At 41.9% G+C, this 19,931-nt stretch overlaps 1 protein-coding gene across 2 annotated transcripts in view; it reads right to left on the bottom strand.

The window, feature by feature from the left end:
• The window catches only part of LOC121007965 (interleukin-9 receptor-like), a 45,274-nt gene extending 25,898 nt beyond the window's left edge, over positions 1-19,376 (bottom strand). Inside the window, exons 1-4 of one of the 2 annotated variants that reach the window (XM_040440234.1) lie at positions 19,257-19,376; positions 18,631-18,714; positions 13,797-13,897; positions 3,280-3,379 (exon numbers count right to left, since the gene is read on the bottom strand). In XM_040440234.1, coding sequence (XP_040296168.1) covers positions 3,280-3,379; positions 13,797-13,884 — 188 coding nt within the window. In that variant the 5' untranslated portion in view covers positions 13,885-13,897; positions 18,631-18,714; positions 19,257-19,376. The remainder of the gene's footprint in view (positions 1-3,279; positions 3,380-13,796; positions 13,898-18,630; positions 18,715-19,256) is intronic. The other variant, XM_040440235.1, reaches the window with a different exon arrangement.
• Positions 19,377-19,931: the final 555 nt, after the last annotated feature.

The raw sequence follows: 19,931 nt of genomic DNA, 5'->3' as shown, positions 1-19,931 counted from the left end.
TGTGATGACCATCCATAGCTACCATTTTCTGTCCAGCAGTTGAATTCAGGAGGGCATGTGCGGTCACTGGCTCGGTGCAGTGTTAATTACCCCTGAGAGCTCATTATGTACCCGGTCAGCAGCAGAGAAGAGGACTTGGACAGCCCCACGGGCATCGGCCCACTGGGAAATTTCCCTGTAAGGTAGCCCCCCCAACACCCAGTTGTCAATTTATGGATACATTTCAAGGAGGAACATCATTATGTAGAGATCTAAGAAAATATCCCTCAGAATTGCTGTTTCATGGGAAATACAAGTATTTTCTAAAACAGACGTGTCAGGAGTGACAGAGATACAGTGCTGCCCATAATTATTCATACCCCTGGCATATTTTGACTTAAGAAAGTATTGCAAAAGGCTCTACTGATTTGCACAACACAGTTAGGTGCTCTCTCCAAGTATGGCAGTACCACTTGCCAAAATAATCGATATAGTAATAATTTCACTGGATGGAGGGCACTCAAAATGACTGGGTATATATATATGAGAAATCAATTACATATGAGGTATATCTCGTTTTATTATTGTCCCTTTATATACAATGATGAATGTATACAACAGGTATAGTAGCAATATTCAATAATTTAAGAACTTGCATAAGCAATATGATTTCATCAGGCAATATAAGTTATTTAAAATTGTGTCAGGAACGTTATGCTAAAAAATTATAAATAATAAATAATATAGGAGTCCTTATATGACTAAAGGATGCCTATCTATGCAGATGATCAGTCTGCATGTAGGTCTTATACTATAGTCTCCTAGTAGGTAGGTCTGCTTATGTCCGTTTTTGTCCTGAACATATGTCACCTTATGGAGGAAAGCAGGAACAGTCTTACCCCATATAGATGAATTCCGGGGAGCTGCTGCAAAAGGAGTGTCCTTACTGGAATCGTCCGGTCCTCTGCGGCATGTAGCGGTGGTGCGCACGTGTGTTTCGGCGTCTTCGGCTTCCTCTTCTGTTCCGGCTTCCTGGATCGATGCGTCACTCTCTGCTGTACAGGATGTGACGTTCCTATGACCGGAGGTTATGGTCTGTTGTTCCGGTCTGCTGACCAAATCGTCAGCAGACCGGAACCGATTTGGTCAGCAGACCGGAACAACAGACCATAACCTCCGGTCATAGGAACGTCACATCCTGTACAGCAGAGAGTGACGCATCGATCCAGGAAGCCGGAACAGAAGAGGAAGCCGAAGACGCCGAAACACACGTGCGCACCACCGCTACATATTTTGACTTAAAGTTACTTTTATTCAACCAGCAAGTAATTTTTTGACGGGAAATGACATAGGTGTCTCCCAAAAGATAATAAAGACGATGTACAAGAGGCATTATTGTGGGAAAAAAAAACATTTCTCAGCTTTTATTTACATTTAAGCAAAAAGTGTCCAGTCCAAAATTATTCATACCCTTCTCAATAATCAATAGAAAATCCATTATTGGCTATTACAGCAATCAAAAGCTTCCTATAATTGCAGATCAGCTTTTTGCATGTCTCCACAGGTATATTTGCCCATTCATCTTTAGCAATGTGCTCCAAATCTTTCAGGTTGGAGGGTCTTCTTGCCATCGCCCTGATCTTTAGCTCCCTCCACAGATTCTCAATTGGATTCAAGTCTGGACTCTGGCTGGGCCACTCCAAAACGTTAATGTTGTTGTCTGCTAACCATTTCTTCACCACTTTTGCTGTGTGTTGGGTCATTGTCATGCTGAAATGTCCACTGGTGCCCAAGGCCAAGTTTCTCTGCAGATTGCCTGATGTTGTCGTTGAGAATCCTCATGTATTGCTCTTTTTTCATGGTGCCGTTTACTGTGATTAGGTTCCCTGGTCCATTGGCTGAAAAACACCCCCAAAGCATTAGGTTCCCACCACCATGTTTGACAGTGGGGATGGTATTCTTTGGGTTGAAGGCTTCTCCTTTTTTACGCCAAATGAAGGAAACATCATTGTGACCAAACAATAAAAATTGTGTTTCATCTGACCATAACACAGAAGACCAGAAGTCTTCATCTTTGCCCAAATGAGCTTTTGAAAACGGCCAAGCGAGCTTTTTTGTGCTTTATCTAGAGAAGTGGCATCCTCCTTGGTCTTCATTGTGCAGTGTCCGTTGGATTATCTGCCTTGAGACATTGCCACCAGCAGAGTGAAGATTTACCAGGATGGCCTTGGTGGTGATCCTTGGATTCTTTTTCACTTCTCTATCCTCCTGTCCAGCACAGGTGTCACTTTTGGCTTCCGACCACGTCCTCTGAGATTTTCCACAGTGCGGAACATTTAGTATTTTTTGCTCAAATGTAAATAAAAGCTGAGAAATGTTTTTTTTCCACAATAATGCCTCTTGAACATCGTCTTATTATCTTTCGGGAGACACCTATGTCATTTCCAGTCAAAAAATTACTTGCTAGTTGAATAAAAGTAACTTTAAGTAAAAATTTACCAGGGGTATGAATAATTTTGGGCAGCACTGTATGTTCTTTTTTATATAATCATATAATGTCTCCTTTATCACTCTAACGTTATTCAGATACTATAGATAGCCGTGGGCTGAACAGCTATCCTGGGCATGCTTGGCCTACGGATATTCCTCTCGACTCCTCCTTATACATGCAAGCTTAGCTGGCCAAGTGTGCATGTGTTCTCAGTATAAACTGCTGCCAGACACCACTATTGGTGGCTTATCTCCATTGAGGGAAAAAAATTGCCATTTAGGAAATTGCTGCAATTTGCTCAGTAAGGCCCTGTTCACATCTGGGGGATCTGGCTTCCTTATCCAGTGCAAATGCCGGCTGTCGGCCGGACAAAAAAACGTTACATGGATCACTGCCGGACATCATTGCAGTCAATATGGGGATTCGGCTGTGAAGTAGAGGATCAGGCTGCACGGTGCCGGATCTCCTAACGGAAATGTGAACGGGGCCTAAGTGGCATTTATATACCGCTGAGTGTATCTTCAGGTAAGTAGAGTTGCATTAGAATTGCTCCAACTTACTGCATAGTTGCCAACAGTCCCGAATTCACAGGGACTGTCCCGAATTTTCAGAGACAGTCCTGGCAAATTCAGGCTGTCCCGGGCTACAAATGGGTGGGGCTTGTACATTTGGGCGTTCCCAGGTTAGGGCTTATATGCCGTGTGTTCACCATTTTGGTAAGTATGTATAGGGTAGTGATTCCCATAATGATATTGTAATAAATATATATATATAATCTTGAAATATATCCAGATATGATCAATACTTACATAAAGAATGGCCCATTTCCGGAATATGATCCTTTGTACCAGATGCAGCTTATACGATCGGCATAATTTGTTAGGCAGCTCAGATTTCCTGGCTTGTCTACTGAATAATAATAAAAAAAAAGAATCATCATTTATAGACTTTTATTACATATGAAGGCTCCTGGAAAAAGGGGACACCTCCTGGGATCCCAAAAGAGCTGGCAAATCTCCTGGGAACATGATGGAGGGTTGCTTTCACCCCAATAGCAGCCCTACATATATTTTAAATGTACAGTATATGGCACCGGGATGCTGTGTCAGTAGGTGCAGCCTTGGAGCACAAACGTGATGTAAGAAAAGAGGTGGGGCATTTTTAAAGGGATGGGGCATGTTAAAAAGGAGCGTGGTCTATCCCAGAAAAATGTTTGTCGTGTACTTTTGCACACACTGGGCCACCCCCCTTCCCAGAAGCTACAGTCCAAAAGTTGGCAAATATGGATATTCTTCAATATAAACCCACCTGTTAAAGGGATATTCTTCAACATTAACCTGCCTGTTAGGCTACATGCACACGACCGTTGTGTGTTATGCGATCCGCAAATTGCAGATCTGCAAAACACGGTTGGCGTCCGTGTGCTTTTCTGCAATTTGCGGAACGGCACGGACAGCCATTAATATAACTGCCTGTTCTTGTCCGCAAAACCGACAAGAATAGGACAGGTCGATTTTTTTTTTTTGCGGACCACGGAACGGAGCAACGGATGCGGACAGAACACGGAGTGCTGTCCGCATCATTTGCGGCCCCATTAAAGTGAATAGATCCGCATCCGAGCCGCCAAAACTGCAGCTCGGATGCGGACCAAAACAACGGTCGTGTGCATGTAGCCTTAAAGGGATGATCTTCAAGTTAAACCTGTCTGTTAAAGGGATAATCTCCAACATAAACCTGCCTGTTAAAGGGATAATCTTCAACATAAACCTGCCTGTTAAAGGGATAATCTCCAACATAAACCTGTCTGTTAAAGGGATAATCTTCAACATAAACCTGCCTGTTAAAGGGATACTCTCCAATATAAACCTGCCTGTTAAAGGGATATGCTTCAACATAAACCTGCCTGTTAAAGGGATAATCTCCAACATAAACCTGCCTGTTAAAAGGATACTCTCCAACATAAACCTGCCTGTTAAAGGAATAATTTTCAATATAAACCTGCCTGCTAAAGGGATAATCTTCAATGTAAACCTGTCTGTAAAAGGGATAATTTTCAATATAAACCTGCCTGTAAAAGGGATAATCTTCAATATAAACCTGCCTGTTAAAGGGATTTACTGACAAAAAGATAAACTATCACAGGGATCTGCCTCGGTCCAATGCTACGTCAGATTTATTGAAATGGTCTAAAATAAATACTGTCTCTATTGCCGATAGTGCAACATGTTGCCCCCGAGGGCTGATCGTGTTCCAGGTTGTAGGAATGCGTCTTTGTTAGTATGGTGTGTGTCACGGTGCTCCTACCTGGATACCGTCGCTCCCCAGGGTTTGGCTCCGTAGCAATAAAGGGGAGAGTGATAGCTGGTTGAGTAAGAGTCCAGACTTGGCAAAAGTTCAACAGCTTTACTTGAATAAACTTGCATCCAGACAAAAAGTGGTCTTTCTCTTGGCTCCAGCAGGTTTTGGGGCAAACTGGCAGGTAAACCTGGATACCCCGCCTTCTCCGCTGTGCTAATGTCTGGCCTCGGTCCGGTAGCTGGACCTCCTGACAGTTCTGGTAACTTTGAGTGGGGTGCCTTTGGCCGTTGACCCCCTTGTCATACCCTGTCTCTTAAACTGTAAGGAGTCATGGTGCTCTATGAGCTGCTTTCCTTGGGAGACTCCTGCTGCAGGGAGGGGGGCCATTCCCCTCACTGCGCCATCTTGACTCATCTGCTTTGAACTCTAGACTAGACTATAGCTTCCTCCAACCCTTACCTTGGTAGGAAGCAGGAGTAGCCCACTCTATTCTAACTAAAGATCTCTCTCTGCCAGATACTGCCACTTGCTGGTGAACCAGGCACATTACATGAACATAACAGTTTCATAGTTATACCATTAATGCACAGTATCAAAAGACCTGGAATAAATACACAGATTACATTATTGTTAGCCATTAGAGACAGTAGCAGGGTGTAGCAATGGTAGGGCCCACTCTGGGGTACTACAATAGCAACCAATCGTAGCAACGCTTTCGTTTTTCAAAAGCTCTGGATCTGAATACTTTAGTAATTGCATGTCAAATTTAGTATAATCACTGAGTTATTCAATAAAATGTATCTGTATAGCGCCACCTGCTGTTTTTTATTTAGCTTTTTTTTTGTCCTTCTCACTGAGTTGGTCGCACGTGCTCGGTTTAAATCTTTAACTGCTACCAGTCACATATTCTGTTAGAAACTGTGGCTGTTACAGGGAGAGAGCTGCAGCAGAAAGGACACGCCCTGAGCTGCCGGGCTGAAGATAATCTAGTAGAGCAATTGGAGCAGTGAATGGGGAGATCTCTGGATCCATGTGAGGTACAGGGCTGGTTAGAAAAGTATTGTCATGTACTATATGATTTTATTTTTTTACATCAATTATGGGAGACCTCCTTTAAGAACTGCAATTTTTAACATATGATTGTCAGGTAGACTTTATCTAGCGACCAATCTGTCTCACATCTTCCACTCTAGCCTGAATTGGCTATGAATGAAGACCAGATCACGTCTACAGTATCGCCACTTTTGTCCATGTCCATTCCGTTTTTTTTTTTTTGGGGGGGGGGGGGGGTTTGCGTGTGGCTCGTTTCACTTCAATGTGGCTGGAAAAAAAAGTGTGATGGTGATAAAATAAACTCCAGCGAGATTTGCTTGGTTGTTGTTGGTATTTTATTGTATTGCGGCAAATAACACTTGGTGTGACGTTTCGGCACAAATGCCTTTTTCAAACTGTGTAAGTACAGAAAATTATAGAAAATTACAATCAGTGATTACCAACAACATGGCAAAAAATAACATGATTCTGGTAGTACATATAAATATATTAATGCATATAGATGAATGTACACGTAATAAATAACAAAAAGGAGGAGGAAAGTCTCAGGATCTTGTCAAGAGGTCCAGGTGTGGGCTGAAGAACGACATCTTGAGGAGCATAGTTGAGGAAAACAGTATGTCATATGCCACAGATATATAGTTTTAGATCATGTAATATTGACGGAATTGAGGAGCTGTAACAGAGGTCCACAGATATATAGGGGATAGAGACATTGCAGTTAAATTCATAGACGATGTGCATAGGGACCCACTATAGCAAAATAATTCATAGAAAAATTGAATTCATAGGAATGGTACATAGAGAGACATCCATAGGCAAAGTTCAAAGGACAAAGTTTAACAGACAGGTATAGGGAATATGTCCTTGCATGCAGGAATCAAGATAGTCCTAATCAGTATATAGAGAGGATCCATGGATAGTACAGGGGAGCATCAGATTGGTATAGCATGAATAGTACAGGAAGTCATCTGGTTGTAACAGCATAATCAGTCTATTTAATGAGCACAGTGAGACCGGGGGTCTGACACTTACCACACGCCGCTAAGGAGGAGGGAGCCAGGTAATGCTGCGCTGAAAAGAAGATATAACATGCAACTGCATGTAGTTGATATGAGCGCACCCAAGGGTGTGGTAAGTGTCAGACCCCCGGTCTCACTGTGCTCATTTAATAGACTGATTATGCTGTTACAACCAGATGACTTCCTGTACTATTCATGCTATACCAATCTGATGCTCCCCTGTACTATCCATGGATCCTCTCTATATACTGATTAGGACTATCTTGATTCCTGCATGCAAGGACATATTCCCTATACCTGTCTGTTAAACTTTGTCCTTTGAACTTTGCCTATGGATGTCTCTCTATGTACCATTCCTATGAATTCAATTTTTCTATGAATTATTTTGCTATAGTGGGTTCCTATGCACATCGTCTATGAATTTAACTGCAATGTCTCTATCCCCTATATATCTGTGGACCTCTGTTACAGCTCCTCAATTCCGTCAATATTACATGATCTAAAACTATATATCTGTGGCATATGACATACTGTTTTCCTCAACTATGCTCCTCAAGGTGTCGTTCTTCAGCCCACACCTGGACCTCTTGACAAGATCCTGAGACTTTCCTCCTCCTTTTTGTTATTTATTACGTGTACATTCATCTATATGCATTAATATATTTATATGTACTACCAGAATCATGTTATTTTTTGCCATGTTGTTGGTAATCACTGATTGTAATTTTCTATAATTTTCTGTACTTACACAGTTTGAAAAAGGCATTTGTGCCGAAACGTCACACCAAGTGTTATTTGCCGCAATACAATAAAATACCAACAACAACCAAGCAAATCTCGCTGGAGTTTATTTTATCACCATTGCACTAGTTGCACCCAAGCTGCACTCCTTTCTGCTTTAATTGACAGGGCCAGGCAGTGACAAAGCAGCAAGAGAGGAAGGCTGGCCACAGAAATGAGTGGAACTTTGGTGCAACAAGAGCAATGGTGACACCCTTGTTGCACCAAATGCCTAATTTGCATAATAAGAAAACGTATCAAAACACGGGAACGGGGCCTCGGATTTACAAATGAGAAACAGCGTTTCAATCAGGTGAAGCACTGCTATGTGTCTATGCAAACATTTGGCTAGGCACAGATTCCCTTTAACCTGTTGGGGACATATGACGTACAGGTACGCCCTGATGTTCTGGTACTTAAAGGGTTTCTGTCCACTTCTCTTTCGGTGATGTCATCGGCGCAGGCGCACTAAGGGAGTGCTGAGGAGACGAGCCTCCTCATCTCAGAGCGCCTGCGCCGAATGACCAGAGGCGCGCGATTTTTGAGGAGAGGAGATCACGGCTGGCCCTGTCAATCAACGCGGCAAGGGGGCGGTTTTCTGCTGCGGCTACCAGCAAGTAGCCGCCCTACTTGCTGGTAGAGCCCTCATTTACATATTATAAAACTTCGTTTTATAAAGAATCGGCCGCATGAAAGTAAGTAAGACTATTATATTCTCCTATATCGCGCTATGAGGAATCTAACTATCCAAAAAAAAAAAAAAGAGTTTTGTGGGGTGACAGAAACCCTTTAAGGACACATGACGTACACATGACGGAACAAGGTGCCTGCTCAATGCGCGGGGGACAATGCGCGGGCACCCTGGGACAATGCGCAGGGGGGTCCCGTGACCCCCCCCCCCGCGCGTCGGTGATCGCCGCAAACCGCAGGTCACTTCAGACCTGCGGTTTGCGGCTTTTAAGGGTGATTGCAGCGGTGATCGGAGGTGCCATCGGGTCCCCGTGCGGCTGTAAGGGGGACCCGATGGCATGGAAGGCAGCGCGATGCCTTCCTTAGGCATTGGTGCTGCCTTCCGGTGAAGAGCCTGTGAGATCCAGCCCCCTGGATCTCACAGGCAGGAAGCTGTATGAGTAATACACACTGTGTTACTCATACAGCCAATGCATTCCAATACAGAAGTATTGGAATGCATTGTAAAGGGGATTAGACCCCCAAAAGTTGAAGTCCCAAAGTGGGACGAAAATAAAGTGGAAAAAAGTTGAAAAAATTAAGTTTTCCCCCCGTATCGACCGGCTCTATAAACATATCACATGACCTAACCCCTCAGATGAACACTGTAAAAAAATAAAAATAAAAACTGCTAAATAAACCATTTTTTTGTCACCTTACATCACAAAAAGTACAACAGCAAGCGATCAAAAAAGCGTTTGCCCACCAAAATAGTACCAATCTAACCGTCACCTCATCCCGCAAAAAATTAGCCCCTACCTGAGACAATCGCCCAAAAAATAAAAAAAACTATGGCTCAGTATATGGAGACACTGAAACAAATTTTTTTTAAATAAAAAAAAAATACATATTAGGTATCTCCACGTCTGTAATAACCTGCTCTATAAAAATATCACATGAACTTACCCCTCAGGTAAACACCGTAAAAAACTAAATATAAAAACGGTGTAAAAAAGCAATTTTTTGTCACCTCACACCATAAAAAGTGTAATAACAAGCGATCATAAAATCATATGCACCCCAAAATAGTGCCAATCAAACCGTCATCTCATCCCGCAAAAATCATACCCTACCCAAGATAATCGCCCAAAAACTGAAAAAACTATGGCTCTCAGACTATGGAAACACTAAAACATGATTTTTTTGTGTAAAAAATGAAATCATTGTGTAAAACTTACATAATTAAAAAAAATAGTATACATATTCGGAATTGCCGCGTTTGTGACAACCTGGTCTATAAAAATACCACATGATCTAACCTGTCAGATGAATATTGTAAATAACAAAAAATAAAAACGGTGCCAAAACTGATATTTCTTGTTACCTTGCTTCACAAAGTATAATATAGAGCAACCAAAAATCATATGTACTCTTAGCTAGTACCAACAAAACTGCCACCCTATCCCGTAGTTTCTAAAATGGGGTAACTTTTTTGGAATTACTACTCTAGGGGTGCATCGGGGGGCTAGTTTTGTTTGGCTGTTAATCCTTGCTTTGTAACTGGAAAAAAATTATTAAAATGGAAAAGCTGCCAAAAACGGGAAATTTTGAAATTGTATTTCTATTTTCCATTAGTTTTTGTGGAACACCTAAAGGGTTAACAAAGTTTGTAAAAATCAGTTTTGAATACCTTGAGGGGTGTAGTTTCTAAAATGGGGTCACTTTTTTGGAGTTTCTACTCTAGGGGTGCATCAGTGGGGCTTCAAATGGGACATGGTGTCAAAAAACCAGTCCAGCAAAATCTGCCTTCCAAAAACCGTATGGCATTCCAATCATTCTGCGCCCTGCCATGTGCCCGTACAGCAGTTTACGACCATATATGGGGTGTTTCTGAATCCTACAGAATTGAAGCCATAAATATTGAGTTTTGTTTGGCTGTTAACCCTTGCTTTGTAACTGGAAAAAAAACTTATTAAAATGGAAAATCTGCCAAAAAAGTGAAATTTTGAAATTGTATCTCTATTTTCCATTAATTCTTGCGGAACACCTAAAGGGTTAACAAAGTTTGTAAAATCAGTTTTGAATTACTTGAGGGGTGTAGTTTCTAGAATGGGGTCATTTTTGGGTGGTTTCTATTATGTAAGCCTCACAAAGTGACTTCAGACCTGAACTGGTCCTTAAAAAGTGGGTATTTGAAAATTTCTGAAAAATTTCAAGATTTGCTTCTAAGCTTCTAAGCCTTGTAACGTCCCCAAAAAATGAAATGTAATTCCCAAAATGATCCAAACATGAAGTAGACATATGGGGAATGTAAATTAATAACTATTTTTGGAGGTATTACTATGTATTATAGAAGTAGAGAAATTGAAACTTGGAAATTTGCAAATTTTTCAAAATTTTTGGTAAATTTGGTATTTTTTTATAAATAAAAATTAATTTTTTTGACTCCGCTTTACCAGTGTCATGAAGTACAATATGTGACGAAAAAACTATATCAGAATGGCCTGGATAAGTCAAAGCGTTTTAAAGTTATCACCACATAAAGTGACACTGGTCAAATTTGCAAAATATGGCCTGGTCTTGAAGGGGTTAATTATTGTACAGTAAAATCATTTAGTTGATATGAATGTAAAATTGGTGAAATAAAGCTGTTTATAGTTACATAGTTAAAAGGTTGAAAAAAACATCCATCTAGTCCAACCTATAACCCTACTGTGTTGACCCAGAGGAAGGCAGAAGCCCCTATGAGGCCAATGCTAATTTCCCCATATTAGAGAAAAAATGAATTCCTGACTCCAAATGTGGTGATCAGAGTAAAAGTTCCTACTCCATAAATCCAGTGCCAATAGCTTGTAATAATATATTTTTTAAGAAAGTCATCCGGACCAACTTATAAAATCAACCATCACAACCTCTTCTGACAGAGAGCTCTATAGTCTCACTGCTCTTACAGTAAAGAGATTCTGTCTATGTTGATGGTGAAACCTACTTTCCTCTAGATGTAGAAGATGTCCTCTTTGTATGGTTTCAGGTCTAGGTATAAAAGGTCATCAGAAAGATCTATGTACTGTCCCTTCATATATTCGTACATTCTACTCAGGTTGCCTCTAATCCATGCTTTTTGTAACCTGAATAACCACAAGTTCTTTACCTTGCCCCACCCAGGGGCGTAGCTATAGGAGGTGCAGAGGTAGCAGTCGCAGGAGCCTGAGGAGGCCCAAAGACCCTTGTGCCACATAAGAAAACACCAATATTATAGACAGTCCATGCTGTTCAAGTTACACCTCTGACTGGAGCGAAAGGGTTAGGTCAAGAATTTGGCATGGGGGGGGGGGTTGCTGTTTCAGGCAGCACAAAGGCTATGTGCTTCCCTTCACCTAGAGGGAAGGGTGGCCCAAGCTAAACTCTTGCACCAGGGTCCATGAGCCTTTAGCTACACCCCTGAATCCACCCATTCTGTAAAGTACCCTAGTAACCCTCCAGCTCAAGATTTGGGTCACATTTAAAAAAAAAATTTCCTGCAGAAACAAAGGATGCAGAAATCTGACATGATCAATCCTTCTTTCCTTTGGCAACTGCCATCAGAAAAGAGTCAGGAAACCTCCATACAGATCCTGCCGAATTCCAGGAGCTTAGATGTAAGGTGAAAGGGCACTTTTTGTCCTGAATGATATGGAACAAGTATGAAACAGGACTGAATATACATGAGATTGGACTGGAGTAATTTGTCTTGTTTAGGTTATACCATAAAACCCTGGAACTGCCTCAGAAGAGACTTTTGCCCATTTGGTAGCCATCTTTCATCTTCACATAGCCTGAAAGAGTCCATTCATAAGAGTGGTTTAATGGAATGTATGCCCTTCTTCAATGGGCGCTTGGACCAGTGGTGGTCACACTGTAGGACTCAAATGTTCTTAATCCCTTTAGAAGTCACTCTTGTTCAGCAAGGTATGAGGCTGAGAGTAGGCATATACACACACAGAGGACTTGTTTACATGGCCACATGTGCAATTTCTTACTGCTAGGGTTTCCAATTTTAGGCAAAATAGATGAAGGGAGCAGAGACTACAAAATGTCCATGGAATATTTTCATCTTCCTGGTTTTGGTCTGGGAGCAAAAGAACATAACATCTGTCAGACAATGAAGATTTCTATGATCTGGTAGGATAGGTCATCAATATAAGAATGGTGGGGGTCTAAAACCTGGGACCAGCAAGGCTTGGGCCCCCTCTCTTCATGGGCTCCATAGCAAGTGCATGATCTATAGCATCTCCTCAGTCTGTACACCCTTGGATTAGAACCTTCAAATGTCTTTCCTTGTCTGCCTCATCATACATTTCCCATGGCCCTGAGAACTGAAAGTTCACTTCTGCTTCGTGTCATTGGTTGTGTGGGTATAATTTCGTAACGGTGGTTGAACAGTCAGAATTTTGCAAAATTTGTCTAGATGTCCAGACAGATCCATACACCCACCACTAGGAAGGTGATTTCTAAATATACTGTATTTCTGTACAGTATACAGGCATACCAATGTAATGTACAATCGATAGGATAAAGAATATACAACAAAATGTCTTTAATCCGCCATTAAGGGTTATCCTACACACTGGGTTATTGGCATCATAGAAAAAGACATGAAATTTAGCCTAGGTTCACATCAGTGGCCTTCACTGCAAATTTTATTGCCAGGATCTTTAGTAGAAATTGAACACAATAGACCCCATTATAGTCAATGGAGTCAATTGGGGGCCATTTGTCTCCATCATAGGACGGATCTGGAAATGCTGTATTTTTTTCATTTTTACTGTTGCTAGAACAGAAAAGCAGGAAAATCTGGTGCCATACTTGTAGGTTAGTTGCCATACTTGTAGGTTAGAGAGCCTCACATTACATAGTACATAGGTCGATACATAGATCACGTTACATACCGTAGGTCGATACATAAGTCACACATTGGTCGATACATAGGTCTCAATACATAGAACATACGTTGATACATAGGTTACACATAGGTTGATAGATAGGTCACGTTATATAGTACATAGGTTGATACACAGGTAAATACATAGGTCACTTTACATAGTGCATAGGTCGATACATAATTCACACACAGGTTGATACATAGGTCACATTATATAATACATAGATCACACATGGGTCACGTTACATAGTACATACTGTAGATCGATACATAAGTCACACACAGGTTGATACAATGGTCACATTACGCAGTACACAGGTCGATACATAAGTCACACATAGGTCGATACATAGATCACATTACATAGTACATAGGTCGATACATACGTCACACATACGTCACATTACGTAGGTCGATACATAGGTCAATGTTTTTTGTAGTAATGCGAGGAATTTCCTAATTGCAGAATCTGTGTATAATGGGATTACAAGAACTCCACTATAGTACGTATAGATAATATAGTATGTAACATAATACACTGGAATGTTCTTTTCAAACATATGATGTGAATTTTGCTACTTACAGTTAGTTTCAGAGCACATATCAATGTTACCGTAAAACACCAGGTGTATGCAGAGCAGCGTACAGAGGACCAGTACATATCTTCTCATTCTGCAGTTAAACCTGGAACAGAGAAATTGGCGTACTTGATCTGGTATTGTCCAAAATATTAGCTGTCATTAAAGTCAAGCCAGAAACGGAGCACTTCTTTTTAGCTGGGGATTGCAGCCTACTACCAGGGGCGGACTGGGTACTTAAAGTGGCCCTGGGGGGAAAAAACTGAAAGTGGCCCCATGTTTTTGGCAGGTCCAAATTGACAGAAGAGGGCAGGGACAACAGAAGTAGTCGGGCTTGAAATACCATAGTGCAGCACAAAATATAGCTCCAGCAGAACCAAATATCACAGAGCAGCACTAAATACTTGTCACGAACCAGGCGGTGTGAACCCACTGTGCCACGTGTCCTACTTCTTCTAAGGGCGTTGTCTAAGTGAACCCCTCGATCTTCACAGTACCCCTGATGGTGGGGATAGACTTTCCCGAGGGGAACAACTCTTGAGGAGAGTAGGCACACGAGGCAGCAGGTCCAGGAGGTACCTGAGAAAGGTACCTGAGGTACAGGCATTGTCAGCAGGCTGAGTCGTTACCAGAAGCAACAGTGCAGGACCAAAGGATGAGGCAGAGACGATGTCAGACAGGCAATAGGTCAGGGCAGGAGGCACAGGTACGGGTCAGGCAATCCGGGTCGGCAACAGGAGAGTCAAGGCAAGCAGGCAGGGATAAAATGGGTGGCAGAATCCAGGAACACAAGAACAAGTCAGGAACACAAACGGATATCAGGAACCTTAGCAGGACACAAGGACTTTGATACTGAGGCATCTGGGAAGGGGGCTGAGCCACTTATATATGTGCAGGAGGGGTAGGATTGGTCAGCGAGGTCACATGACCTAACCCATAAAGCCCAGGAAGTGACGCACACCGGCCCTTAAGGAAGTGCTGCAGAAAACAAGCAGCAAGTATGCTGTGGCCAGGGCTAAGAGGAAACTGTGGAGCGGATCCCAAAACAACAGTACCTACACATACAGAGCCCAGAACTGCAGTGGTGAATGGGAAGCACTGGTCGCAAATCACCGCTGAACACGGCACCCGGGACCGCGGCGGTAAGCAGGGGAACAGCGCCAGCACAGCAGCCGCTGTTACAATACTGATGCCTTGGCCAGAGGACAGTGCTACAGTTGAGTTCAGGAGGGCACCTGCGGCCGTTGGTCAGGTGCATAAGTAATATAACAATATAACAAAACAATAACAAACATAGGTGCACTCTGCAGTCTCACAAATTCTCAAACTGATTTTAAAATTGAGAGATTAGTCAACATGTCCTACGGTGTAGAACATGTCTTAAGCCCAGACACCACGACAAGGTTTCTCAAGTAGCCCGGGACCCTACACTCTCCAACCTGAGCCATATGGGCAATACCAGGAGCCAGTGGGCAAATTACAGGAGCATTGGGCCGACTCACAAACAACTCACCAGTTACCTCCAGCATGTGGCCATGCTTGCAATGGGAGGAGGGAGGAGTCTGTGAGTCCCACTCAAGACTTGCTGATATAGCCCAGGCTTCACAGGTGCACCTAAATGTGACCTGTAGATGGAAAACAGGCACATTTAAATAGGAGTTTATACACCTCCAGGAATCTATATATACAAACTAAGAAGACAGGTTGGCATCAGCAGGAGCTGCTCAAACCCACATGCAGTTGTGCATATATATAGGGGAGCAAATCCTGCACTTGTGGCCCGTTGCTAATGGCAATCCCCAGCAAAATGCATACAATGGAGGATGCCCGCGGCGAACCACAAGTACCACAATAGACATCCTACACAAGGTAACAAGTGCGGATGTGATAATTAATATAACAATATAACAAAACAATAACAAACATGCTGGAGGTAACTGGTGAGTTGTTTGCGAGTCGGCCCTATGCTCCTGTAATTTGCCCACTGGCTCCTGGTATCGCCCATATGGCTCAGGTAGGAGAGTGTAGGGTCCCGGGCTACTTGAGAAACCTTGTCGTGGTGTCCGGGCTTAAGACATGTTCTACACCGTAGGACATGTTGACTAATCTCTCAATTTTAAAATCAGTTTGAGAATTAGTGAGACTGCAGAGTGCACCTATGTTTGTTATTGTTTTGTTATATTGTTATATTAATTATCACATCCGCACTTGTTACCTTGTGTAGGATGTCTATTGTGGTACTTGTGGTTCGCCGCGGGCATCCTCCATTGTATGCATTTTGCTGGGGATTGCCATTAGCAACGGGCCACAAGTGCAGGATTTGCTCCCCTATATATATGCACAACTGCATGTGGGTTTGAGCAGCTCCTGCTGATGCCAACCTGTCTTCTTAGTTTGTATATATAGATTCCTGGAGGTGTATAAACTCCTATTTAAATGTGCCTGTTTTCCATCTACAGGTCACATTTAGGTGCACCTGTGAAGCCTGGGCTATATCAGCAAGTCTTGAGTGGGACTCACAGACTCCTCCCTCCTCCCATTGCAAGCATGGCCACATGCTGGAGGTAACTGGTGAGTTGTTTGCGAGTCGGCCCTATGCTCCTGTAATTTGCCCACTGGCTCCTGGTATCGCCCATATGGCTCAGGTAGGAGAGTGTAGGGTCCCGGGCTACTTGAGAAACCTTGTCGTGGTGTCCGGGCTTAAGACATGTTCTACACCGTAGGACATGTTGACTAATCTCTCAATTTTAAAATCAGTTTGAGAATTAGTGAGACTGCAGAGTGCACCTATGTTTGTTATTGTTTTGTTATATTGTTATATTAATTATCACATCCGCACTTGTTACCTTGTGTAGGATGTCTATTGTGGTACTTGTGGTTCGCCGCGGGCATCCTCCATTGTATGCATTTTGCTGGGGATTGCCATTAGCAACGGGCCACAAGTGCAGGATTTGCTCCCCTATATATATGCACAACTGCATGTGGGTTTGAGCAGCTCCTGCTGATGCCAACCTGTCTTCTCAGGTGCATAAGTACTTGATGCTCCTAGCATTAATTAAGATCAGATCTCAATGTACCCAGGTGGCGGTGGTGAGGAGGGCTTGGGTGGCCCACTGGGCATCGGCCCAATGGGAAATTTCCCTGCAGGGTATTTGGCCAGCTCACCCCTGCCTACCACCACCACCTCTTCTTATTAAAGGTGTTTGGGTGGACGTTGCTCCAGCCAGCAGTCCTGTCAAATTTTACACCTAGGTTAAGCAGAGTTTAGACTGGCAGCAAGCACTGGATCTCAGAAATGAGCATTCACTTGAATTACTATGGGCATTACTTGAGTTACTATACTACGTACACTGGTATGTATAGAGGTTCTGCATGAAAAGAAGCAATGATGCTACTGCACGTGCCACAACCTAATATATTATAAAGAGCAAAGTATATTGGAGGGCGCAAAGGAAAAAAAGCAGATAGTTTGCTATGTCTATGAACCTAATTTTTTGGCTTAGGAATCTCGCACCTCGATTAAAGACTATTATCTGCATTGCCACATGACTCCATATAAGGAGTCCTGATTGGTATTTCAGGACCCCACTGTGCTCGATTACTTTATGTTCACAATGAGGTTTTTTTGTTCTTGCCAAATCGTGCCAAAAATCTTTTCCATTGATTTCAACGGGAAAACTGCTTGTTAATTTACACAACAATTTTCTTTCCGCCAAATCTCAAGCAAAATCCGTGTCGGTGTTATAAGCACGACAAAAAACTCTGTGTGAATTGAGCATTAGATTGTTGCCGAGCTGTGCGCACATAATGTAGTGAACCTCCTGTAGTCCGCTTTGCCAAAGGCGGCAATATGAAGATAAAAAATACTGCCACGGACTCTCTATCTACAGTACTACTCATGTACAATATAAAATGTTATCTTTGCCCGAAACTAAACATTCCTCATTCCAACCTCGAAGCTCAACTTGGACCTTTTAGTGGCCATTAGATCAGTTTGCCATCACCGATGATGCTATAAATTCCAGACTAAACCAAAAATAAAATCATATTACAGGAAGTCTTAATATCTGAACTGAAGTCTTCCAGTAAGACAAAGTCCGTAACGTACAAGTAAGTCTATGATACGATGATGGAAACTGAAAAAATAGAACTTTTTGGAAGAAACAAGTTAATATCTAAACATCATTTCATGGAGGGGTGTTCGTACAAGAAGGACATGCCAACATTTCTCTATGTCAACCTACAGGGTGATGGCCTTCAATTGTCTCTCTATGGCAAACATCACAGGAAATGTGTATGAAAACCAACATGTCAATTCTTCGCACTCCCATTTGAAATATGTCATGGGAGACTGTAGCTGTCAGCCAGCTTAGGACTCATGCACACGACCGCTGTTTGGGTCCGTGTCCAGTCCTTATTTTTTTCAGATTGCATACAGAGCCATTCATTTCTATGAGTCTGTAAAAAATACTGATGTCATCTATCTGCTCTCCTCATCCGTGTGGCGAATCCGCAAATTATAGAACATGTCCTATTCTTGTCCGTTTTGCACACGGCCGGTATCTGTATTTTGTGGATCCCGGGTTCGCAGACCGCAAAATACATACAGTCGTGTGCATGAGGCCTTAACTAAAGCTTTCCCCTTGGGGGGGTCATACCCGCGACTGAAAGCAGAGGTTCACATTTTTTTGGATAAAACTTAATCAGTAAGCACAGTAACTCTAAATATACATCCTTTCGTACATGATCACTTAATGAGTTCTTCATGCAGGTGTGAACACATACACTTAGGTCAAATGTTTTTTCCAAAATTCTTTTATTTCAAAAAAGTTCACTTACTTTCGAGCATTAAGTTGTAATGTGTCTCCCTCTCTTTCTTCAAAATTCTGAATTGAGAAGACTGGGGTGCCCCTTACGACATGTCTGGAAAAAAAAAAAGAAACTTAAATCTTCTTTAAAGATCTAAAGTTTTTCAACAGTAAAAACAGATGAATTTGGAGACATTTATTACAAATTAAAAATTTTCTAAACTTCTGACTTAACTGCTAATATAATAGATGAAATTAATGTAATATGAATGTAAAATAATAATAATAATAATAATAATAATACTATAGAACAGACAGGGGACAACCATAAAGAAAAATATAAAAAAATAAACACAGTAATACAATTACTACATACAAAATGTATTATCAAGAATACATGCAGTCATCTGGTGTGATGATGTAACAAGCTTTAATTTCATCAGATTTTTTTAAATAAGAGAAATAAAACTAGTATAATTATATTGAAATATTATTTTACTGAAAATAAATTTGTCAAAATAGGGTCTGACTTTGTGCTTTGAAGATATTACCTATATGTAAAGCAGATAAGGGGGATATAATTATTATTTTTCTTAAATTTTACAATAAAGAGGAAATAACCCGGTAAAGAAGCACAACATAGAATAATATCTGTACCTGCCAGCAGAATACTCTTCTTCACTGTGAGACTTGCTCTATTTTTCTGATCTCTTGAGTGGGTGAACAGTAGCAGAAAATACATACAGTATCTCCAAGAGTATCTCCTTTTATTTCCTGAGGGGAGGGGAGATAGTATTTAGAATGTCATATCAATATTTTTTTTTCTCCTGGGACTTCTTTTTTTTAACACATATTAAATAGACCTAGGCTGCACCTAACAGCAGCTTAGCAGGATGTACAGAATGCTATCAGCCATATAATAATTACCGTACTTTTTGAGGAGGAAAATAAGAAAAAAAATATTTTGAACAAAAAGGTGTGCTTTTGGTGGGTTTTAAACTAATGGTGGTCTGTGGATGACACTATTATGGGGGATCTGTTGAGGACACTGTTATGGGGGATCTGTGGGTGACACTGTTATGGGGGATCTGTTGGTGACGCTGTTATGGGGGATCTGTGGGTGACACTGTTATGGGGGATCTGTGGGTGACACTGTTATGGGGGATCTGTGGGTGACACTGTTATGGGGGATCTGTGGGTGACACTGTTATGGGGATCTCTGGATGGCTCTTATTGGGGTCTCTGGATGACACTGTTATGGGGATCTGTGGATGACACTGTTATGGGGGGATCTGTGGATGACACATATATGTGTCATCCACAGATCCCCTC

The sequence above is a fragment of the Bufo bufo genome, chromosome 7 (genome assembly GCF_905171765.1).
Source record: "Bufo bufo chromosome 7, aBufBuf1.1, whole genome shotgun sequence".
NCBI classification, from domain to species: Eukaryota; Metazoa; Chordata; class Amphibia; order Anura; family Bufonidae; genus Bufo; species Bufo bufo.
Note: the sequence above shows the minus strand (reverse complement) of the source record. Positions and strands in the feature narration are given on the sequence as shown.